The following is a 26,368-nucleotide window of genomic DNA, read 5'->3' on the forward strand; positions in this document are numbered from 1 at the left end:
TATATATATATATATATATATATATATATATATATATATATATATATATATATATATATATATATATATATATATATATATATATTGAGTATAACAATAATATATATTTGCCATTATTAATATATATATATATATTCAAATTTTTAACATAATGTAAGCATCGAAAAAAACAATGGTCACTCATGTTTCCTCATGTTATTAATATTTTCCCCCTGAAAATTAGGTCCCGAAGTGAAGGTGATGAAGTTGAGGTGGTGAAGAAAAAATATAATTTGTTAGATACACCGATGGTATTGAAAGTTCCATTGACAGTAATTGGTGTAAATGATGAATACAAAGATTTTCCTAGTTGGTCTGTTAAATATACAGAAACAAGACCAAAAATAAGTTATTCTGTAAATCCGATTCAGGACAATTCAATGATGATGTCAAGACAGGATATGTTAAAAACATTAACTGATGACATCTTTAAAATCGTCAACAAATTTTGGGAGATGGAGCCATTTTTAAGGTAAGAACGAAATATTTCTTTTTTTTAAAGTTAATTTAGTGTTTATATTTATAAAGGAAACATTTCTATTTAAGGGTTTTGCTAGAAATGAAAAGAAATTATAACTTTATATCAAACGTAGTAAGTAATTGTCAAGCTTCTTATAAAAGCCTTAAAAACACTTAATTGAAAATAAAATATGCTGATTACTTATATTTTTTATCAGTATATATTTTTTTCAGTCTTCTTTCAGTAATTATTGTAAATTTAAGAGGCGTCAACTTACTTAATAAATATAAATATATTTTTTATTTTGAGACATCAACAATTTCTAAATTTAAATTGCTCAGAACAAAAAATGCAAATTTACAGTGAACACTGGTTTAGGTTATTACAGGGAAAAAACCTCAGTCAAATGGTATAAATGAGACATTAATTGAATTTAGTCTGGTTTCAAATGTTATTTCATTTGTAACTAAAATGAACGTAATTGGAACGACAATAATTAGAAACTTAATACTGTTGTTGTAACATGTTTTGCACATAAAGTCGTAGGACGAAATTACATGCAAAACTTTAGAATTACTTTTAAATTACAACAAAGGCGACTGACCTTATGTGGTTTGTCTAATCCATCGAAGGAGTGATATTCTGTTATTCTATAATGGAACTAGTGATTTCTAAAATGTATACCACCATTACCATATGAAAACATCCCTAAAAATCCCTTTGAATTGAAATAACTACCTATGCCGATGACACTGATATCCTTTCCGCCTACAGTGATCCTAATAGTTTCCTGCCTTATTATTTCTCGGGTTTCGAAAACACTTATTGACCTATCAATTATTTCTAAAATTTTAATATATATAAATTCAGCTTTACCTGGAAACTTTCTTGGGTTTCGATTTTTTTTTTTAGATCTTGACAATAAAGCAGTCTTTTAATAAATCTGATACATTTTTGGATATGATTTATTAATTATATTATTATATTATTATTATCAAAAGTTGTATATTAGTAGGCAGGTCGTTTTATAGTGTAAGGGTAAACTGTCATATCTAAAGCTGATCATATTCCGCAAAAGTACTTCATTTCCGCACTGCAATAAACTCTTATAATAATCCAGCTTTAAATTTATTTTTAAAAACAATGAAAATCATTACAAGCAGAGCGAATGATTGTTGAAAAAGGACAGTTAAAAGGTTTCTTTTTTTAAATTTTAACTAGATGTAAAATTATTTGACGAGATTCCGAAAAGCCAATGTCTTTGAGAGAGGAACAAGCCCATTTACATAAAATAATAACTTTATTGTTACTAATAGTTTGTTTTCCTGATTTATTAATTTTTTATTAAATTCTTTTCAATTTGAGAATAAAAATAAAGTCTCTTTAATTCATTTTTTGGAAATGTCGTTAGTTTGCCAGTTCGAAATGCTTTTTTTCGCCTAATTTGTTTGTATTCATAAATAAGTATTCCATTAATCTTATGGAATTAAATCAATAATATTTATATTAATCTCTAATGATAGATTAATTTTTTTTTTTCGATTGCAAAATTTATGTTTCCTCAAGGTTATTTATTAATAAGAGTAATTTTATCTTGTACAAATATCTAGATTGTTGAAAACAATCCTTCTTGTTTTATCTAGGGGTTATCGTTTCATTAACAATTATTTTCAGATAAAATTACCTAAATTTTTTATCTCGCAACAGTTTACTGTTCCGAAATATTAAATTTTTGAAAAATTAATTTATTCAGAAGGCACTTATCACTTACTTTCTGACAAGAATGATGGAGCAGTATGTATTAAAACGTGATTTTAGTCTCGTACATATCTTGATTAGAACCCTTACCGAATTATAATTATTTTTTATTTTGTTGTACAGGAATCGAAAAATAAGTCTTCAACGAAGTAGACATTTTCTTTTATTTTTCGGTCTTAGGCCTTGGACTTTATTTAATGGTTAATAAAAGAAATTTACAGTAAAGAATGTTTGCTAACACCTAATTGGTAGTTGGACGTAAAGCCCGCCTGAAAAAATATGCATTTACATTACTTGTTATTCTGGTATCAAAGTTTTTTATTACATGAACAGAAAATATTCAAACCAAAGTGCCTAGAAATATGATTTGATCCTCAGTTTGTGGTATATATTTGATATCAAGGATAATAACCGAAACAGCCTAAGAAAGAAAAAGAATAATTTTTGCGGTAACATCAAGCAAATTAAGTTAAACCAAAAAAGGAAGCGTTTAAATGATAAAGGGAGAGAGGGAAAGAAAGATCTGTTTTATTAAATATGAAAAAAAAATCTTAAAATATCTAGGAATACTTTTGGAATTAGAGGCTACATCATGGAAACCTTCGTTAGTTGTCATCACATATAAAAATATGATATATAAGTGATATAAAAATTGCTTATTAAATATTTAATGCTATGAGATTTTCTAGTTTTTGTGATTTTCTATTCACAGAAGCTATCTATCTCGTTTACATTCGTATTGTAGAAATGCGAGAAAGTTAATATTGAAATATGTGATCGTAATCTCAGATATTTTGGATTGTTTTTGTTGATTATGTGGTTGGATCTGCTGGATAATATTAGAAGATTTTAACCATCTTTTAGCATTCTTGTTCTATTCTTTAACGTTCTAGTTCATGCTTGACAAGACAGATAAAAATCTTTGATTATGTGTTTAGTTATAGCTTGTTTCGACATTGACCTTCTTTTTGTACGACGTACCGTAATTTTTTGTTCTACACTAATAATTATAAAGGAATAAATCAAATCGTTGAAAGAATTATTTTTTTTTAGTAGAAAGCAGAATTATAAAAAGTTTATATTGTGCCCCGATACTCTGGTCGGTAAAAAGGATCCGCGAGGCCATTGAATCTGGCACGATAGGAGAGCACCAAATTAAGAAAAACCAAAAAGGAAGTGTTTAAATAATACAGTAAAAGTAAGAGAGGGAGATAAGGAAAGAAAGATAAGAAAGACAATGGAGTCCCTAATTATGAGAAACTAAAGGAAATGGAAAAGGCATGGTTATTTATAGAAGACAACCCTAAATCCTTAATAAATTATTTTTCGTAAATAGCGGCGCAAACATGGTTAAGAAGTGGTGCACATTTCCCTGAGACCGATGCTAAGAAACGACATGCTATTGACATTAGGAATACATTGTGAAAGAACCAGTTGGAGAGGATTAGAGTAGAGATGCAGTCACAGTTTTGATAAGCCGGAGACCATTCAGCTGTTGCCGAATTTGCTGTTTCTGGTTCCCTTGCACAGACTGAATATATTCAGCATCACAATCACATTGCTACTACTATTCTTCAGGATAGTGTTAAGGTTGGACTTCTAAACGAGTGTATGCCATAAGATAAACAGAGTTTATCTTCATCTTCTGCGTTATCTTATAGGCATTTCTAATTCAAAACAACTGACCTAAAGTGGTCTTGAGGGACAAGTACTGAAGGTAGCGCTTCTCATCGTTATTGTTGTTCCCTCCTATTGCAATCTTCAGAATACTCTCAGTGAAAAGCTGCATAAGACCAGGATCTAAATGAGAAAGTTACCAAATTTGGAAAATTATAAAAAGTTTATATTGTGCCCCGATACTCTGGTCGGTAAAAAGGATCCGCGAGCCTAAGATTAATGTATTAAGAACTAAGGAACTTACTTACTTCCCGATACTGAAACCTTTATATTATCTCTCACAGGTTATAGAAAAATTTTTTGCTTGAACCCTATATCAACGGAAATCTGAAATTATTAAAAAATAATTATTGACAGATTACTTCAGATATTTTACTTTAAAATTGTTATGATTTTCATGAGCTTGTTTTACAAAATTTATATATCTTTATATCTTTTTATTTAAATTTATATAGAAGATGGTACAAAGAAGTTTCAATTACTTCCAATGACTTCTAGGATTTCTTTAAGTGCCACTTATAGTGGTTATCTTACTCCTGCATATTTTACAGTTCAACCTGACAAACTGTCTTCCAATATTCTAAAAATTTGATTCGCTTTCCTTTCGATACAAAAGATCAAAACACTATAATCTTTTCTCATTAATTTTAATTTACCTGCATTTTGCAAGGAGCTATTTCTTAATATTCAGCAAATTATTAATTATTTAATTTTATTTCAGCAGGGAAGTGCCTGTTCATTCTTCTAACGGTAGTATTACAGACATTCTCTTAATGCATTTTGAATATAAATAAGTAAAATCTACTTTAAACAATATTTTAGTATAAAGAAGTTATGTTCGGTTCATTTTAAAATATTACAAGGGTACCTTATGTCAGCGAAAAAATGCTTGTATAAGTTTATTAATAGTTTATCTTTTTGTTTTTCTTTCTTTTGTTTTATCCTCTTGTTCCATATTGAGATAGATGTTTTTCCAATAAAAAAGTGATTTTTGTATATTTGTCCAGTGATCTAAGAGGAGGTGTGGTGAAAACTCAGAGACCTATATTGGAAAATAGTTTAAAAAAATTTGTGATAAACTAATGGCAACATTGGTGATCCTGAAGGAATCCTCTATCTGATTATAAATCTGTTGTCTACTGCAGCTGTAGAAATCATCTCAGGCGACCACATATATTCCTGAATACAGAGAACACCAAGCCCATGTTCCTTTAGGTAAACTGAAAGGATTTAAAAGGAAATCTATAGTAACAAAAAATTTCATTAATAAATAATAAAGATAAAGAAAAAGTATAACTGAAGTCCCGTCCCAGTGTGTTTTTTATCCTACACATTTGGATTAATTGGTTTGCATGTCTCCGACTAGAATATACTATGTAAGTAAACCTCTATGGTCAGAGTTAAAGATTATACATTTTTTTCTTATTAAAAAAAAGGCCTATATTTATTAAAATGGTAGTTCCAGTTTGAGAAATGTTTATTTGGAATTGGTCACTAAATTCTATTTCGAGGAAGCTGTCATTGTTGTATAGGTGGGACAGAGTGACAGATAACTGAGTAACAATTTTATATCAGCTAAAATCAATTTTCTTTGTCCTGATACAAGTACTGCAATCATGTAATGTAGCACCAAACGTTTAAATTTCATTCGATGATTTCGCATTGTTAATGAAAAGAGATGTCCAACAATCTGTAGGGCACTTTAGGCCGTCAGATACATAGTAGCACTGGGAAATTTGGTAGATTTATAGAATCTCTTTTACCACATTTTTCGAGGCCTAATCAAAGCTCTCGAAGTGTTTTATGAGAACTCATTCATAGATTGAATAAATCTTTATGGTTTTGCCCATCATATATTCTCGAGACCTTTATCACTTTGATATTTGTCATTTGATCCGTGATTTTCATTAATTATTTATTTCACTTTATTTATTAACTATTAATTTCATTTGAATCTTTAAAATTTTAACAGATTTGGTGGTTGAATCTAATTAAATTTAGTTAAAAAGAAATCTTTAAATAATAATTGAGATAGAAATATTAAATCCTGATCGTGAACTTCAACACAATAGGTTATCTCTGGAAGAACCATTAAGATGCACATCAATCCTCTAGACAGGAGATGAGAATTTCAAGGAGTCTTTGTTGAATTGTGATCCGGGATCTATATTATTTTATATAAAATCATTTTTGCTGCAGAATGCAATGTAATGTGCAGGGATTTTGGATTAAACAGTCTTGGTCCCCTAATCATACGAATGACAATTAGTCAGCCAGCAAACCTAATTGTATTTATGGAAAGCAATTATTATTGTTATATTTTTATAGTAACCGCCTATTTTGGTCAGACTTGACTTCCAAATACCAAATTAGGTGTTGTGGATTGGGTGGGAAACAAGTACTTTGTTGTCAATTTAGACTTTTTGTACTCTCAATGTATATTTAGTTATCTGTGAGTCTCGAACTGGAGAACGCCTATAACGAACACGACGCCAATTTTGAATTCTTCAAAATTAACTGTAAAAAAACTACTTGAACAAAATGAAATTGCAATTACTGATTAGCTGTTATAAACTTGTTTACTTATTTCTGTTCTGTTTTTTGTTCATTTGGAATATTTTTATTATTGATTGGGTTAATTTTGGTAATAGTATTTATAGGCTTGAATTGTTAATTTCTTATCTTGGATATTATTCAAGAACAAATCGAGGATGTTATTTAGATTGGTTTCTCTGATTATGTGTTACCACAAGTGAACCACGATTCGATATATTGAATAGATGGTTGGGTCCTTTCAAAGCAGTTTGATATTCATCCCTATTTTGTTTTTTTTTCCTTATTACAATCTGCTGCTGATTTTCCTCTATCGAAAGAACCTAGTTCTTCAAAGCTGTGCGAAATCATTCACATCGTTGATAATTCTTGTAGAGACCAAAAGACTCCATGCAAAAACTTTCAGCATTAAGGAAAATAAATGCAATGGAAGGAACATTCGAAGGCAGGCAAGAAAACTTTATTAATTTTGTGATCGTTGGTTTCTCTATTCTTTTTACTATTTTATTTGTATTTGATTAGGCACCCAATTTTCTGATATATTTTGCACCTTTATGTTTTCTGAGTTGTTTGGTTTGGAGAAGAAATCATAGATATTCCGAACTGAAAGATGAATAGTATATTTCAAATATAATTAACATTTATTTAATTGTTTTATCTACTTATTTATTGTTTTTTTTAATTATTAATACAAAATTGAACAGAAAAGAAATAATCTTTCAAAACAAACGCAACATCTTTTTACTCAATTTCACAAACAGAAAACCCACATAAACAATTACAGTTTTAAAGACTAACAAAATTTTATTTTTAGTTCATAAATTGTTATTTTATTTTATTGTGAAACTTGTGATTAACTAAAAAGTCAGTTGAGTAACAGTCATATTTTGCCCATTTCTTCCACCAGATGAAAATTGATCACGGATTTTATCCAGATTTTATGGGAACACATCTATAGCTTACAAAGGAGAAAAAATAATGTTTGCATTTGAAAGTATTGTAAAATACTGCACTGAAATCAGCCAAGTTCGCCTAGAGTGCGAGTCGCGAGAAGAAGAATTCAAGAGGAAAAGTGTCGTAACTAGATTTTACATTTTTTCGCGCAGTGGACTTGATGGAGTGGCTTGGTCTACGGGCTAGCAAAAATCAGAAATTTGAGATAGCCAGGTCCACTTGGCTGCCCTTCTTCTGTAAACATCAAACACTTCAAAGTAACAAAAGGCATAAGAGCTTTTTTAAATTTGTTTGTTAAAAAACGAAACAATTGCCTAATTGCAATGATTCATTCTGAAATTTGATCTAATGCATGTAATCGAATACTACACAAACTTTTCGCTTAGGTTTAATGTTTAAAGTCATCTACAGTTTAAAAATACATCTAATTAATACCCTAGGATTATAATATATTTTAATGTCTCGTTTGCTTTGTCACTAAAAAAATACTATTTAGTATTGACAGTCGGCATTTTGAACTCCTGAAAACTGTAATTTAATATACACTACTGTGTTAGTAAAATGTTCTGAAAGACAAAGCCTAGTAGTTTGGCACCTGGATCAATTTCACGGGAAATTTGATTATGTGGGTTTGGGAGGGGCAGTAATTGCAATTGTGGTGAACTCAAAACCGCCATTTTTAATGTCTCTCATATCATGGCCTCAGATTGTGAATATGAGATAGAATATCTTTCTATGTAAACTATAATAGTGACACATTTCATTCATAGTTAGTAAATAAATGTGCGAATGAAACCTTCAGCATTTTCTCATTGGTGGTTTTACAAGAACTGTACAGACAGTGATTGTTTAGTTTAGGCAGAGTGACTAATTTGTTTGAATATAGTGGTTCACCTGGAATAAGCAGTGCAGAGGACACATAAAAATAGTGTTAGGACTTCTTTTAGTGTATCCTCTAAAAGCTAGATTCAATTTATTTATTTATTTTCGTTTCCCTCCCTTTCCCATAAATTGGGTTAATAAACTATCGAACATTACTAGTCCTTGGGCAGGGAACTTCCTTGGTAAATAAAAAAACATCCCTCAAACAGGGCGATTTTGGGAAAGGATTATGGAATAAATGTTCGATAATGTCTTTTTCCCTTAATATTTTCATTAAAGAAAATGTGGCAAAAAGAAAAGAGATTTTCCGCACTTTTTAGAATCACCTAACAATTACAATAGAGTTAAGTTATAGGAAACTGTTTGCATTCACACGAATTCAAGAATATAAACCAAATATCATAAAATACCCGCTATTGTTAAGTTGGCACGGAAGACAACAGATTCTAAAAGTAGTTGATCTTAGAACTCCTCTCATTAGAACAATTACTGTCGTACTTATAAAGACTTTTCGTACATTATGCGGTATTGAAATTGCTTGCATACAATCCATTTTTTTCATGCTTTCATCATCTGGAGAGAGCGTGCTCAATTTCTCACTTCTCAGTCAATCTAGAAAATAATGAATTATGGTGTTTATTTATTTTATTTTAAACTTTGTATGCAAGAAATCGTCTACACTAAGGATCTGGAGGGTATTTTTGAAGTAAACGTTGCGGAATGAATATATGCTAATTTCTTCGGAAAATAATAAACAAAATGCATGCCTTGCATTCATGGAAAGTACTGCCTAACTGGGTAGCCCTAAAGTGCATGTGGTCATTAAAAATTAAACAAAATGAATTTTCTTTCTTCTCTCCTATCCTTCCTTACGATTAAATTCCTCGTATTTTCATTTAGTTTATCACCATAGCTCACTTTCTAGGAGCGACAAAAAAAAAGGTTTGGAATTCAAACAGTTTTTCGCAATTCTTGTTGATTTTAAAAATCTGTTATAGATGAAAATTTGAATGTAGATTCGATGAAGGAAGTTATTTTATTTGGTTAACTCTCTATCGGAAAGATTTATTTGGGCCAAGTGATGGGTTACATTAAAGCCACTTTTAGTCATTTTAGAGTCATCACACTAGTGTGCAGCCTGGACGAATCAGTAAGAAAATTGAAGACTTGAAACCAAGTTCATGAAAAATCGTAAATTTGTCAAAAACTGAAGGTCGGCCTTTTACTGTATTTACCAAAAAACATATTCGTTTGCTACGCCATAAAGCAGTTTATAAAAGGACGATTAAGGATAAGTACTTGGAAGAGACTCTTGAAAATATGCTGTAATACGCCTTCCTAACAAATAATATTATGTTGATAATCCTGTCGTCGTATATTAATAAAGAACTTGACGAACAAAATGGGGAACCGTCAAGATGTCCTTCAGTTAGTCTACAAACCCTACCCTGCCTCCAGCTAAGAATTACTAAGATTAAAGTTGGAAAAAGAAAACAAAAATATTGCTATGATCTAGAATAACCAGCACTGGTTATTACCAAAATTAACGCCAGTAGATGTTTTGAACGTAAAATATGAGACTTGTTTAAAACTTATCTTTCGTACACAATTAAATTACTGGTCTCCCAAAACATCTGGACGCAAATAACGTTACTTTCTAATAAATGCTACTAATTTAGATTTGGATTTGCGTAAGAGAAAGGCAACCTCCTCGATTGGAAATTGGCAAGAGCGTCAGATATTCCTTGGATCAATTAAAAAAATTGAAAAGAAGATCAAACTTAATTGTTGATTAATGCGTATTTTATTTTATTTTTTATCTAGAACATTGCCATCTTTATTGCGGAATTAAAATTGTGAAGTGCAAATTTAAAACAGTTATCATAATATTTAGAAGATCGGTAATTTATCACATTATTTTATTGTAATATTTACTGAAACGACATGATTCTGATAGTAACCGTGCTAAAATTGACAAACTCTTATGTACTCATAGAATTTGACAAGAAGTAATAGAAATAAACAGGCTATGAAGAGAATACGGTAGGAGCATCTTACGCACATTTTTAGATACTCAGCTACACCTGAGGTTTTAGGTACTACCCTACCCAATATAAAAGAAAATTTTGATTTTTTTTCTGTTATTCGTTACTTTTATTAAAAAACTGTTTCTTCTAGACTATGCAGTTTGCTTCCCCTTCACAATTAAAACAGTGGTAATGTGAATAACATACGAGGTCTGTAAATTAAGTAATGAGACTGATTTTTTTAAAAAAAAATTATTCAAAAAGAATTACAATTCTATATTGTCACCTTCCTTCTGAAGCCACATAGCGCTGGAGACGTTTCTTCCACTCCTCATAGCAGTGGACTCATAGAACTGCGATACTGGAATAGCCTTCAGCTGGTCGGTTACAGCCGTTTGAATGTTTTCGACTGTCCCAAAATGAGTTCCCTTGAGGTGATTTTTCAACTTCGGGAAGAGAAAAAAGTCACAAGGACTCAAGTCAGGCGAATAAGGAGGCTGAGGTGCCACAGGAATGTTTTTACTGGCCAAAAACTCGTTTATTGAAATTGCTGTGTGGCAAGGAGCATTCGATAATCACGATTGATGCAACACCCACTTGTTCTTGATGTTTGTTTGGTCTCACACGAATGACCCTTTTTCTATCCACGGAATCGTCCACAAAGAGTTTCTACCTCAAGGTCAAACGGTCAATCAACACTTTTACCATGAGGTTCTTGAAAAACTTAGAAAAAGGCCTTCTTACTCTCAGATTTTCTTCCAAATAATAAAGCGGTAATATTTTAAATAAAAAATCAATAGTAATATCAAGATTTGGGTGAACAGTTTCTTTTTTTCATTCTATACTTTGTGCCTTATCCAAATAAACCATATTATCTCATACCTGTAGTAACTAATGGAAGTTATATAAAGCACCTGAAGCCTGAAGATAGATATAAATATTTTACCTTGGCGGACAAAAAAACATCATACGATAGTTGCGCATATTTGTATTTATCATTGCATTTATTAACCAATTTATTTAATTTATTATGGTTTTAATTATACAAAATCTAGCATAAACTTAAGCCACAACAGATCCAATGGGTCGCGGTATACGTTTATAAAGATATTGCTAAACGCTTCCAGTTTCGATATTAAGTTTCACCTGACTTACATTTAGAAACCATAATTTAAGAAATATAGATTTTTAGAGTGTATTGAGAAATGTCTTATTATTGAAAGGCTTTATTTCAGATTTTAATTTTTATTAATATTGACCGCCTCTTCTCTTTGAATATGTGAAAAAAACGTGAACAATCTAAGAACTCTTAAACATGAAAGTTCCAAATTAAATCCTCTAGCTCGAAGTGCGACTTGGCAGATTTTAATTTTTATTAATATTGACCGCCTCTTCTCTTTGAATATGTGAAAAAAACGTGAACAATCTAAGAACTCTTAAACATGAAAGTTCCAAATTAAATCCTCTAGCTCGAAGTGCGACTTGGCAGATTTTAATTTTTATTAATATTGACCGCCTCTTCTCTTTGAATATGTGAAAAAAACGTGAACAATCTAAGAACTCTTAAACATGAAAGTTCCAAATTAAATCCTCTAGCTCGAAGTGCGACTTGGCAGATTTTAATTTTTATTAATATTGACCGCCTCTTCTCTTTGAATATGTGAAAAAAACGTGAACAATCTAAGAACTCTTAAACATGAAAGTTCCAAATTAAATCCTCTAGCTCGAAGTGCGACTTGGCAGATTTAAATTTTGAGTACTTACATCATTCTTCTGGATTTATCAGTTATCGGGAATATTTTTCTTACAAGTTTATTATAATAGATAACAAGAATTGCCGAAGAAATTATGGTGTAGAATTCAAATGTTGGATTTGATTGTAGTACTGTCTATTTTAATGTTGCTAGTATAATGTACAATTTTACTTGGCACTAGTCAGGTAACTTGGAGTTTCTAAACCACATGTTATCAGTGTCAATGATGGTTATCTACTCTAATTTATTCAATATAGTACCTAACTTTGTTAAATTTAATGGTTTCAATGTGTAAACATTTTTCTGAGGAAAAGTAATGTACATACCGACAAGTTGAAATGAATTCACAAGAGCATTTGATTTTATTAATAAATACTTCCTTACTCATAGCTTCATGAAATTTATAAGTTAAAATTGCTCGTAAAAGGTTACTTGAAGAAATTTTTGATTTAATGCCTAAAAGTGAGATTGTAACGTAAGATTAGTATCCAGAGGGAGACGATTACGTCCCAAAAGAAATTTATTAAAACTCTGATTTTAAGGGTTGATTTAGCTTTTGTCACATCAGTTAACTAAGAAGTGATTTGTATGTAAATTATGTACTTAATTTATTCAAATTTAATTCACTTTATTGTCGTCGTTATTTGTGCCAATATTAGGATGAACATTAATCCGTTTAGATTATAGATTATTGCCCTACAAGATCAAAGATGAATCAGTATTACTGTTTCAATTATACTGACAATAATTCGGCCCCCGTTTGGTAGTATTGACTAACTTAGTTATGGATCTTCGGATCAATAAAATTACAAATTTCTGACTAATGTTGGTGTCCATTTCAAAGGTTATTTTCCGTAATATTGAAATATACGGTCTGCCCTCCATGATCTTAGTGAAAATGAACTTAGGCTTGGTAAAAAGAATATTTCCTCGATAGTTTGTCAAACAGTCTTTATTTTTATATACGTAAAACTAAAAGGTAATCTCTAGTATCTTATACAATATAGTTAGGTGGCTCAAGGCTCAATTGAAATGGGCTTTAAATCAAATAATGCACCTTTGTGAGCTGTTTTTACAAGTTTACGTCCCTGGCCTCAAAAACTACGTCTCCGGTTTTTCTTGACTATGTACATCTCCGTCCTTCTCTTCCTCCTCCGAACTCATTACTGATCGAATCAGGAGGGCGGTGAATTCAATTATATATTGGAAAAAGAAAAAATGCTAAGGAAAGTTGCATCAAAGCAATACTGCAACCATTTTAGTCCTTTAAAATTAAAAGAATAGAATCTAGCTGAAGGCAAGGGCAAGGCAAGGGATGGATTTCCTGAGTATAGTGCACTTACTCCCTCGAGGAGATCCTAGGACAGCTGCTTGCCCTTAGATGTTTTCTTCCTATGTGTTTCTTATGCAAGCTTATGGGAGTATTGTTTGACGAGAGAGCACTGTAGGAGGCCAGCAGGAAAAAACGGGTTTTTCAATTCGAAATTCCTTTCTAAAGTATAGATATTGATACCCAATATGATTAAAACTAATTAGTTTAGAAAACTACGATGGATTTGTACTGATAGTTATCACCATGACTCAGATTTTAATTTTCTAATAATTCATTTTATCAAATGTAACAGTTCTCCGTAAGTATTAAAAATATTTTTTCCCTGCGAAATTGTCGTAACCTTTATTTATTAGCTAGTTATAAGAAGACTTCATCCCTGGTCGTAATAAATATCCAATATGCTTGCGACAAACCTGAAAATAAGGCTACGGTGTTGCTGGGCAGTCGAAATTTTGGATAACGTTGTGCAACAAACCATTAGGGAATCAGATAATATTCTTCTGTAATTTGCTGACTAACAATAGTCAACACAGGATAGGGATTAATTTTAGTTCTAAATTTTTGTTGTATTTAATTAAATTTCCTCGCATTCCTTGTCGCCTTGAAAAACTACTTCTAACCCTTTCATTTTCATAAAACAAAGAAATCCATATGTCAATTGATACTTCAATAATCAAAAGCAGAAGTCTTTAAGAGATTGATATATAATTTTGATATTTGATATTTTTACTTTCGTTTTCTCTTAGTAATTGGAAATAATGCAATCGTTCAAAATTTTTGTTATTGAAACTTACATCTAGGAAAATTTGTTTTTGATGCATCGGTTGCATGTGTGTATGGGTATTTTAACTTAAGTAATTTAAGTTATAAGTAAGTTATCGCTTATTATTTCAAGATGGGCTTCGCGACCAACTACCAATTTTTTCTTAAAAGAAATTAAAGGATATAATTAACTACAAGCGGGATTATAACTAGAGATCTATCACTTACAAATCCACGCTTCATAACCATTACTACAAATACCTTCCCTAATGAAATTAGCTGAATATATCAAAAATGAAAAGTTGATGAAACTCAAATTAGGCGTTCCGTTTTGGTACTGTTGCCGCTTTAGTGACCACAGTTTTGGCCAAAATGTTTACTATTAGTGTATTAAAGAACATCTCTTTTATTTGAAACTGTTAAAAAAAAAAAGTTCTGAGAATTATAATCGTAGGATAAGAAACAACAACAAAGTGCTTCTAGACACCTCTTAAAAATAAATTAGCAGCAAGAAAAACATTGCTCTGGGTCACCGTTGCTAAGAACAGAGTATTGATAAATTTTCTACTTCATTTGACAACCTCAGGGTTTCGAATTGTTGATGGTGCATAAGAAAAATATCAAATTTAAGTTTTATAATTCGACAGTTTATTATTTACGTTTGCAGTTCGACGGTTTATAATTTTTTTATTTACGGCGAATATTCATATATCATATCATATGAGGCAGAGATATTTATTTAATTTTGAGTACTTTTTTGTGTACAACAATTTGTTTGGATATTATTGTGGTAGTTTGATCAAAAAAGTAATTAAAAAAAAAAACGTTATCTATTTATATTGTAGAGTACAATAATTATTTTGTTCAATATCAATTTCATGCACATTTATGAGTACTTTTACAAACTAAAACTAACGTTTAATTCTCATGCTGATTAACAATATACAGTTGGATTTTATCACACCGAAACGAAATATTAGAGGAAGAAAAGATTAATTGTGTTAAAGAGCTTTGTTAATGTAAAGCAAATACGCAGTTATGAGAAAATCGTAGAAGCTAATCTTTAAAAAATGTCTAAACATTAAAAAAAAAGAAAATGCTATTTTCAGTAAATTACTTGCTAACAATACTGCATTTTACAGGATATTAGTTATTAATTTCTTGGTGAGATCTTTCATGAATTTATATTTTACGAAGAATGTTCCAAAGTTGTGTTCATAGCTCCTAACTAGGGAGAATAATTCGTACTTGGATATTGTTTTCGTACAAATAGCATTCTACATTTAATAAATGATGAATCCTTTTTAGAAAAAAAACAGAAATTTTTTGTAAAGTCGTTCTTTCACTTAACAGGTTTTTAACAAATTTAAATTCTAGACCATCTTGTATTCTACTAGATTTTATATATGTATCTGGCAGAAGTATATTTTGTTCTGAATCGGCACCTTAAAAGTTTATGTATGCATGCTTAATGCATTACTCAATTTAGCTGAAACATTTTTTCTTAATGGTAATTACATGGATGCGTATTAGTATACGAAGTTTATAGAATTTTTCTAAAATAAAATCTTGAAATACTGCTTAAATGTAACACACTTTTGTTTGATGGGTTTGGCCAAAACCTTTTAACTTTTGACGCGGCAGTACAAATACCTAGTCGAAGATATTTGCAAGTTTTATCGTTTTTGAGATGTTAAGTTAACATGCTCATTCACAAATAATTAGATGTATGCACACAACCTAGCAACGAAAACATTTAAACCTCAAAATATTCATTTCGAGGGAAAACTTATTTCTAAAATTGTTACAATGCTATAAATATCCTTTCTAAAGTAAGAAACTCAAAAGCTATGAGAATTCACTAAAATAGTTAGTAGTTACATTTTTTCTACATAGATTTTAGTTAGACCAGAATCACTTTATAATTTCAGTTCTTCAATAATTTATTTTAAATCCTTTAAGACATTTTTATGGGTTATTAGAAAAATAAATTCCCTTAAAACGAACCATAGTGGACTGTTTCAATTATCGAGATATCGATATTTACGATTCTGTGAGGAAGGTAGCAGTTGTAATGAATAGTGCTCTAAACTTAGCCGCCATTCAGTAAATGTTGATGTATTTTCTAAATGGTCCGAACTAACAGTTAGACAAAAAGTGCATTTTTTATTTTTACCGTTTGAAAGAGACAGACAGTTTTGAAGGAAACTTTAACGAAGGTAATATTAAATTGTTGTTCACATCTTATTTTTTTACTTATCTGTTATTATATTAGGGATGATTTAATATTTGGTAAAGTTGCCGAAATAATTAATAAGGTATTATTTTTAACAACGTAAGATGTTTTCTTAAGTTATTGAACGAAATAGGTTATCATTTCTCTCATATTTCGTTAATTTATTTAAAGGACTTCTCTTTATCTAACTGTTTAAAAATCAACACATTGGCCTGAAATTTTTATTTTCTACTTTAACCCTAAGTGTGCCTTAAAGAGTTCAATGATATATAAGATCATTTATGCTATCCTAATATAGTGTGTATTTTAGTAGATAAGATTAGTTTTTGACAGACACCTTTGAATAAAAAGTTATTGGCATTTAAGTACTACCTTATGTTGTACTGTACGTACTGTTCTATCCTTAATGATCTACTTTTGTCAAACCTTTTATGAGTTTGTTTTGCACGTGTAGATGCCTAACATTATCAATCACCCACATTCGCTATCAAATACACCACATGAAATACTTCAATAATTTATTCTATAGATTTAACCACAAAGTACATTGCGTTTAACTTAGTATTATCTTGTAGTAGCTCCCTTATTTTATTTTTTTATTGTTCAAGCGTCTTCACGAATAAATTGAATAATTGGTTTGATTCTTGAAGTTGTATTACTAATTAATTTTAATTTATTTAGAGGATTCAAAAACGTTTGTTTCCGAAGAAAATCCACATCTAAAATTGATACGATCGTGAAGTTTTCTTTTTCTATGAGTTAAAAAAAGTTGAAATTACGTTAGTTCTAATTTACTCGTTTTACTTTTTCAAAAAAGAAAGAAATAACGTCAAGAAAATTCTTGGGAGTCTTAACTTTCAGGGAAGTGAATATTCATAATAAAAGTAACATGTAATAATTCATCATTTATCTTAATGATTTTTACAAAGTTTTATTTATATCATTTAAAACTTTAGACTCTTACCCTCATTGTGTGAAATGCAGGTTCAAATTCCTATTATATAACACGTATTCGTCCCTTTTTACTGCTGTTCACTACATATTGTCTTCCTCTTCTTACAGAAGGCATTACGATTTTTTTTTTTAAATTCAATTTTGAGTTCTTTGGTTTCTGAAATAAAGGTTTACTGTTTTTTTTATAAATAACTCTGGCTACGGGTATCATATCTGTTTTGGTTTATTATTAAAAAAACAAAAGTATAGAAATTTAGATTTAATAATTATAACTTAAGGGTATAAAACAGGCTAAATGGATGGATAATCAAAACTGCGAACTGATACTTCTTCTTCCTCTTGTACTTTTTTCATGTTGCTCGTATTATTTTATTTATTTTTTATATCTGTATTTTTATTTATTAATGTAATATTTTTTTAAGTAAAGTATCACGAACTGACGTGTTTAAATTTAAAATAGACCTCAATCCCAATCCAAAATAATTTGTTTCACTCCTCAATAAATATGAGTGTTTAGTCATGATATGCGATCGTTTTTGAAGGAAGTGGGCAGTGTATAAGGGTGGGAGGTAAAGAGAGGATTAGACTGAGAATCCTTTAAACTCAAGATGCCCACATCAACTACATTTCCATTTCCATTGTTCTTTGTGTGAATGTTGGAAGTTAGCTGGGGATTCGCGAAGTAGTTGCGCCAAGTTCCCTGAATAAGTGACTATTCCACTTTTGCCTTCAAGGTTAGTAGTGAATGTAATAATGAAGTTATTTGAAAAAAGAAATCAATGCCCTTTCTCCGAAGATTGAATCAAATTCTAATTGTTGGTTGTGTATTCTGCACACTGATACTGCAATATATTGAGCAATCGCAACCGGCAATAATAATAATAATAAGCAGAAGATCTTAGACTTGTGTACGTCTAAACAATTTTATTCAAGTTTCTTTATATATTTCATCTTAAGTCTCTTAATTGCCTAAATATCTGTCTGATTAAACTGAATTGAGAAATGTTATTAGTTTAAGTGACTTAAATATTTTATTCCATCACGCCACTTATTCCAGTAAATTTTCGTGATGGTTGAGTCCACTATGCTAGAAAATGTTACTACTGTTTTCCGTGATTGCTAGTCTCTTATCGGTTACAATCATCCACTGATCTTACTAATATCTTGAGTTACTGATCTTAAGAATATCTTGTCGGTAATTGCAGACTTACATACTTCACAAGTACGTATGTACTTGTAGTAGAAATGCTTAGAGGTTTACGAATTTTAATGTACTGTTGCAATACATTCTGTTAACCCACAAAATAGAGGAGTCTCTCATAGAAGAGATTGCTGTTGCATGTTGCAACTACATATTTGTAAAAACTCTTGTCATTTGAACTCTCGAAATTCAATATTTTGAAAAAAAGGTTAACTACAGCAAGTGCTATATATATATTTGCATCGTTATAGAAATTCTATAATCAATTTATCTGTTGAGATTTTAATTGCGCTATTTAATTTTGTTTCAGGATAAAGGATGAACCTTTTGACTATAGATCTTGGTGGACCACAGAAGAATTTATGGTGCCACGACTGCAAGACATTGATGAAACACTAACTTGTTCTGAGTTTGATGAAAAATTGAATGTTAAACTCGAGCCAAAAGATTCTGAAGAAGAATCTAATAACGAAGAAGAGGTAGGGAATTCAAAAGAGCAAGAAAAACAAGAAGAAGAAGAAGAAAAAGGGAAGGTATTAGATAGTGATAATATATTGGAAAAAGAACAGGCACTAGAAGTAGAAGAGAACGAGGAAGAAATACAGGGACAAGAAGATGAAGAATTAGCAGATCAAGAGGAATTAGAACAGCCAAAATTAATAACGAATCAAGATCATTTAGAATCAGAAATTGTAAGAAGTCAAAAACAAGAATCGACAGGAGAACTTCAGACAGATTTAAGTGTTAGTGAACAAATTGAAGAGGAGGAAAATTTAATCAAGGGCGCGAATGAAGGAATGCTAGCGTCTGAATACGAACAGTTCATGAAAACTATTGAAGATCAGCAACATTTTGAAAAATCTGTAGTTAATAATGAAGGAGAAATTGTTCAGAATAATGCCTTATCAGTCGTGGAAGATGAAGATGAGTGGTCACGGACCACGTCTATAGATAGAAATCCGGAGAACATAAATTATTGTGTTGGGAAATTAAGAAAAGCTACAATGGGTTTAGAAAAAAATAAAAAGTCTTCGAAAAACAATAGTATAGTAACTTCTAAGAGTAAAAAGATGCATCTAAAAAAGCTTAAAAGAAAACGCTCAGATTCTACAAGTTCTGATAGCAGTACGACAAGTAGCAGCAGCAGTTCTAGCAGCTCTAGTAGTACCAGTAGCAGTTCAACTTCCAGCAGTAGTTCTAGCTCCAGTTCTTCATCGTCCACCTCTTCCACGTCCAGCAGTTCTTCATATGATAGTTCTTCCGATAGTTCCAGCAGTTCTAGCTCAAGTTACGATAGTAAGAGTTCTAGTGATTCCCCTAGTGCCTTCAAAAAGAAAAAATTAAAACAAAAATTAAAAAATAAAGAAATTTTGGATAAAAAACCTAAACAAAAACAGAAAGAAGCAAAAAAAGTTCACCTTTCAAAGGAGAAAACGAAAAAATTTAAAAATGAATTGGACAAAAAAAGGAATAAACTGTCGCCGCTTCCAAAAAATAAACATGAAAGAAGTAATGAAGGCCTAAAAGATTTAAGGGAAGAGAAAATTATGAATAAAAATGAACAATTCCTTAAAGAAGCTAGTAAACTTTATTTCTCCAAGGTACGTGCATCTCACGAAGAAATTGAATACAACATTTTAAGTAATAGTAAGAAAAGACTCTCGGACGTTCAAGAATCTGTAAATAGTACTAGTGGACTAGATTTAACATCATTTAATAAAGGAAGTAAATATTCAAAGTCAGATTTATCCTCTGCTGAGAATTCAAATTTAAGTACTGATGGTAAGCAAAAACTTACAACAAAACGTCATTTTAACTTAGATATATTTCAAGATGAAAAAAGTAGTAATTCAAACAATGAGTATTATCCAGTTGTTCACAGGCGATTGATTGATTATGATTTTAGTTCTGACGATTCACAAGTTGAAAAACCTGCAGTAAATACCCAAGAAAAGGAGATTACCAGTGTAGCTGTTGCAAATGACGAAACTTTTGAGAAATCGCCAGAGATATACAGTCCAACTGCTGCTGACGAATATGAAGAAGAAGAAGATGAAGAAGGAATTAAAGTGAAAGGTAATGAGAATGTTTCAACGGTGGATAGTTCACATATTGATGATAGTTCGCAACTTGTTAGTTTTGGTGTTAATTCTGCCAGTCAAGAGGCGCGAATGCTTGATATTCCTTTACCGCCACCTAAACAGGCATCAGAAGCACCCCTAGCTGTCCAAAGTAATCTTACTACTTCTTTTCATAACATATTACAACAGTCCCCTTCATCGGCTTCATTTTCTCCTCAAAGAAAAAATGAAGAAAAAAGTGAGTCTCCTATTTGCGTCGGAAAATCTGGTGCTAGATTAACTTTTGGTAAGCAAATGACGAAATTGAAACCAATGAATATTTTTTCTGGAGAAGATTCTGATTCAGAAATGCATGTTGATAAACCTCCGTTAAACCTCGAAAGGAGCATTAGTCCCCCTAGAAATGTACCAAAAATAACTAAGGAAACAATTGATTCTCCTAAAACGGAAGGGCAGTTAGAAAAAACTAAACCAGAAATTTTAACTTCTAATGATTCACAAAAGAAATATTTAGAAATACCAAAGAACGTTGAGGAAACCGGTAAGGTGACTGCTAATAATTCTTTGCACGAAAAAAAATCTCGATGGGATATTAGTGAATTACCGACAAATAATGAAAATACTGCAAACAAACAAGCAAAATGTGATGTATCACTTACAGAATCCAAAAAAAGTGTTGCAGCTGGTGCAGAGCATGTTGCACACAGCCATGAGAAGCTAAGTGACAGGGTTACTCATAGTGGCAGAGACAGGAGCAGAAGTAGAAGCAGTGAGAAGAGGCATTGGCCTTCTGCGGTTGATGAACACAGCAGTTACAGATCTAGAGAGAAACGAAATTCTAGAGAAAGACGAAGTTCAAGAGAAAAGAGAAGAGAATCTAGAAAGAGGGAAAGGTCAAGAGAAAGGAGAAGACGACATAGTAAAGAAAGAAGACGCTCTTCCGAAAGAGGTTCCCAGTACAAGTATAGACAAGGATCTCCTCACAGAAAAATGTCTCCTTTTAGTGCTAAATTAAGGCTACAGGAATCTTGTTCAAAACTCAGTTCTCCTTCAAGTCGTGCGGATAATTCCTATTTTTATATGCAAGATAAAAATCGCAATGAGAGTTACTTTGAATCTGTTTTTCATGGAAGTGATGACTATAATTCTTTAGATACTGAAACTGGAAATAGTTCGGGCTTAGGCTTAGATTTACAAGATAAAAATTATATTACTATAAAAAGTATTGAAAGTACCTCTTACGAATCCCCTGGACAAAGGCAATCGCAATGTCAAAGATCGTCAGCACCGAGAGAAAATCATTCGAAAAGGCATAGATCTCCTAGTTATAAAGATTCACCTAGTCATCGATCGCCAGTTTACGAGAAAGATAGTTATTATAGATCCAAGGGTTCACCTTCTAGGAGAAGATCACCTTCCGATAGAAGGGGATCTCCTGATTATAATAGAGGAAGCCCACCTCGGCGTAGGTTAAGTCCAGACCGTAAGAGTAATTATTCTCCTTATAGATGGGAATCTCCTGTTAGGAGGAATCCATCTCCAGGAAAGAGGCGGTCACGGTCCCCTCTTTTTAGAAGGTATTCACCTGAAAGAAAGAGGGATATATTGAATGAACGTGAGGATTATCCTGAAAGTAGTCCTTATAATCGGCGATCATTAACTCCGCAAAAGATAGGATCACCACCTCATTCCTCGGAAGAAGGAAGAAGACCTACTAGGCAGTTAAAAAATTCACCAGCTTGTCAAAGATCACCAAACAGTACACCTTCTCGTGATACTTCCAATGATTGGAAATGGAATTATCAGTCAAATTTGCAAAATGATAATTTTAATAGTTCGCTGAATAATACTCATAGAAACGAGTATACATCTCTAAATAATAAAAAAATTATTGGATTCAATCAACATTCTGATATTAACGATTATCAGATGAGTTTGGCTGATTCAACTATTAGTGATTCAGAACTTGTAAAAGATGTATCACCTAAACGGTTATCCTTAGATGAAAGGTTACAAATAGAACTTGGTGAAGCGGATGTTAGTTTAACCAAAGATACAGCTTCAAATTACAGCAATTATTATTATCAACCTGAAGTTAGTGATGAGCTTCATAGTTATTATGATCAAAATCCTATTACATCGTCAAGTATAATTCATTCTTCAGCAGCTGAATGGAACGTTGCCCAATCCCATCCGACTACAAAAGTATTGCAGGTAATGTAGTTATCTTCAATTAGTAATTTAACCAGTAACTTCCTTGCTTTAATTAAAGCTGTAAGGTCACTGATGCCACGGAGTCTCCTTAGCTTCTGGGTAGCTATAGTTTTCTCCTTCCTCTAGTTTATCACTGGGCTGCGAGGAGTTTTCTAAGAAGAGAAAATCTATGGCAGCACAACCTGGAAATATGGTGGTTCAGTAAGCCTCAAAAAAATTTACTGACGAAAACAAGACGTGCCTTTGTCTAGCCTGAAAATTTTTTCAAACAGTATCCTTAGGAGGGCAACGTGCCACCACCCTTTACAAACATGACTTAAAATGGGCATTTCTTCATTCGAATTCTTTGTTGAACATTTACTTAACTTCTTGCTTGTAACTTTTGGATTTTTTATTTTTTTAAATAATGCTATGAAAAGATAAAAGGTTTCAACCATAAAAAACAGGCATAAAACATGTAAAAACAAACAGACAGAAAAGCTTTATTTACATTTATTTGGAATGAATTTATCAGTGTGCTTGTAGAAGGTATAATTAATATTTTTTCTTTTTTTAGATTGGGAACGTGCTGCAAGTAGTCCCAAGTGAAATAACGACATTGAATTCTTATCCCATAAATTCAAATGTAAGAAGGTTTGTTACAAATGAACTAATTTAGAAAAAGAGTTAACCTCTAGACTTTAAACAATTTTTATTTATTTTTTTAAATTCTTTTTGTTTATTTATTTATTTATATGTTTAGAACAACTCATGTTCAGTTTTAAGTGTTAAAAAATTGAGTATATCAATATAATACAATGTAATTCACAAAGAATCAATTTATAACTTCATAACTCGCGAGGGTTTGAGGTGAAATTGAGATAATATTAATAGTATTATATCAGTTATTTTAATAGTTCGTTTTAACGTAACGATGTAGATATATGTATTGAAAATTCAAATTTTTAGGATATTTCCCCATATCTTGTACTGCCTATGCATATTATCAATTAATTTGAGATAAAAGTCAGTTTAGAGGCTGAAAGAGGTTTATTATTATTTTTATTTTTTTGTTTAAATAGTAAACCGTCAATCTACACTTTAGAGTTTTCAGTTTTGAGGAATGAAGTGACTGTTAAACGAAATGTCATAATTGTAATCAGAATACTTAAAATCCTAGAAACCATTCCTCTTCTATGGTTATTTAATCATATTCGTACCCTGATGGCCCCACAAAATGTTCAAAACGTCATCAACTAGATGAACTTCCTCATTCTCCTTAAGTTAGGAAATTACAATGCTGGCTTGTAACTCCGATCAAATTGTCTACTGTTTTGCCTAGTTGTCATGAGTATTTGCATTTTAGTGAATTGTACATTTGTTGATATACATTTGCCAGTGTATAAAGAAAAAGATGAGTTTAAAAGTTACAAAAAAAAATGTTATTTCTTTCGGATTATTGTCTACTATAAAGTTTTTATTTATTTATTTTTTACATCTGATGCTTATTTTATTTACAGTCTGATACAACTGTTTGCAATAACCCAAACATAGTACAAGTTGGCAATGTATTAGAAGTGGTACCTAGCTCTGAAATTACTGAAGAACTAGATATTCCAAAAAAACAAACGGAAGTCCTCCATGAAGTGCAACAAGGGCAATCGCAGCTGCCTCCTCCTCTGCCTCCACTGCCACCACCACATCCACAGCAGCAGCAACAACAACCACAACAGCAACCCATCCATTTTCTACCAGTTCCACCTCCTTCAATTAGTGCAGCTTTTTCACCAATTCAGATATCCACCGCATTGCCTCCACCTCCACCTCCGCACGCCAACGTAACACCAGTCCCTTCCGGTTTCACAACAGCTTCAGTTATGCAAGTTGAAAATGTTATTGATTCTAACGCTCAGATGTCATCAAAAGCTATTCCTGCCGTAGCTGCTTTAGTAGGAGTTCAACAAGGTACGTAAATGCCACATTTTCATTCACTTTTTCCATCATAATTGTGGCACCTATGTTGGGAATGCTCTTATCATGTTATGTTTTTATAAATAAAACTATAAAACAGTAATTGCGATTATTATAAGTGGTGTGCCATTATTTATTCGGAACAATTTACGCAAAATAAGTAAAGCTCACTTTGCCCAGGAAAGCTAGATTTGGTTTACTCCAGCGATTCTCTTTAATCGGAATTTAATAAATAAATTTTGTCGTCACTTCTTAGCGGGAGTTAAACCCTGATGATTTATTAGAAATTGTGATAGTTATGAGATTTAATTTCGCACTATAAAGTATAACGAACATCCACTTCAGTTTTGATCAATAGAGTGTGTTGTATATAAGCCCATCCAACTTGAAGGCTAACAAGTTGTTTGCCCTAGTTCCCAGTATCCGTTTCTTTCTTTTCGTTGTCCGCCTATTCCCTTAATGCCTACCCTTTTCCATTGAAGCTAGCTGGGGTTCTATAATGCGCATTGACTCTTTAATTTGCGCCATTTTGTATTTCGTGAATTTAGAATAAATCATCCATGGACTTCGACAAGCTTAAAACCTAACTTCTGCTGAGCAGCTAAAGGATATCCGCTTTTCATTTTAGATGAGTTGATCTCTTTCCGTTTTAATACGTATAACTAGTAAAACATCTTTTAAAAATCAAATGTGGTTCTTTGCTAATGGCCTTCAGTAGCTGATTGTTATTCAGTACACAGCTTAGAATCGCATCTTTAGTAAGCCTTTCAGCAAAGAGTTATTTTTCCTTAGCAACAGGCTGATCTTAAGTAGTATCCAGTCAAAACTTGCACGGTTAGGTAGACAACGTGCGGCTGAATTGACTATCATTTGTAGTAGCTATCTTTGCATTGCTAATAGATTCTCCTTATCGTAGAATTCACATCTCTTCAAGTGTGTTTTGTTTAGTTTGCAATTTGTTTTGTTTTGATATCGAATATGCAAAACAAATATGCTCTATCGAAAAACTTATTTTTGAAACTTTTGGCCTGTTTTCTGTTTTTTAAGCATAACATAAAACATTGATTTCATCTAAATAAAATGTAATATTATTTATAATTGCATTGACTTGCTCTAACGCACCTCTTAAACAATCAATCCGATTCTACTGGATTTAAGTCTTAATTCCGGAACAAGGATGCTAGATCTTCATTAGATCTTAGATTGCTTCACTTTAACTTTAACATCTTAGAAATTGTAAGTTAACACAATGAATGTTACTTTTTCCGGCTCACAGTGTTGAATTGCTACGCCTATATTATTTTTTATTTAAAAAGAACTTTTTTATTTTTAGTTGGGTCTCCCTCCAGACTTTTGAAACTTGAGGAAAAGGAGAGAAGACGAAAAGAAAAAGAATTGCGCAGGCGTAAAAAAGAACTGAAGGCTGCCAAGAGAGCTGCAGCTGCGCTTAGGGTTGGTTAAAAAATGATTTTTTTTTTCTCATCTCCTATAAATTTTAGTAATAACTAATAATTACTTTATTACGAAAAGAAT

At 31.5% G+C, this 26,368-nt stretch overlaps 1 protein-coding gene across 3 annotated transcripts in view; it reads left to right on the forward strand.

Annotated features, from left to right (window-relative positions):
• Positions 1-189: 189 nt before the first annotated feature.
• LOC141447798 (uncharacterized) overlaps positions 190-26,368 on the forward strand; it is a 28,867-nt gene continuing 2,688 nt past the window's right edge. The window contains exons 1-6 of one of the 3 annotated variants that reach the window (XM_074115643.1): positions 190-511; positions 4,942-5,149; positions 18,901-22,885; positions 23,442-23,510; positions 24,385-24,829; positions 26,169-26,287. In XM_074115643.1, coding sequence (XP_073971744.1) covers positions 18,953-22,885; positions 23,442-23,510; positions 24,385-24,829; positions 26,169-26,287 — 4,566 coding nt within the window. In that variant the 5' untranslated portion in view covers positions 190-511; positions 4,942-5,149; positions 18,901-18,952. Of the gene's footprint in view, positions 512-4,941; positions 5,150-16,257; positions 16,419-18,900; positions 22,886-23,441; positions 23,511-24,384; positions 24,830-26,168; positions 26,288-26,368 lie in introns of those variants that run through there. The other 2 variants (XM_074115640.1, XM_074115641.1) reach the window with 2 other exon arrangements.

Source organism: Rhodnius prolixus, unplaced genomic scaffold, assembly GCF_049639745.1.
Source record: "Rhodnius prolixus isolate KJV_2025 unplaced genomic scaffold, Rpr scaffold_13, whole genome shotgun sequence".
Lineage (NCBI taxonomy): Eukaryota > Metazoa > Arthropoda > Insecta > Hemiptera > Reduviidae > Rhodnius > Rhodnius prolixus.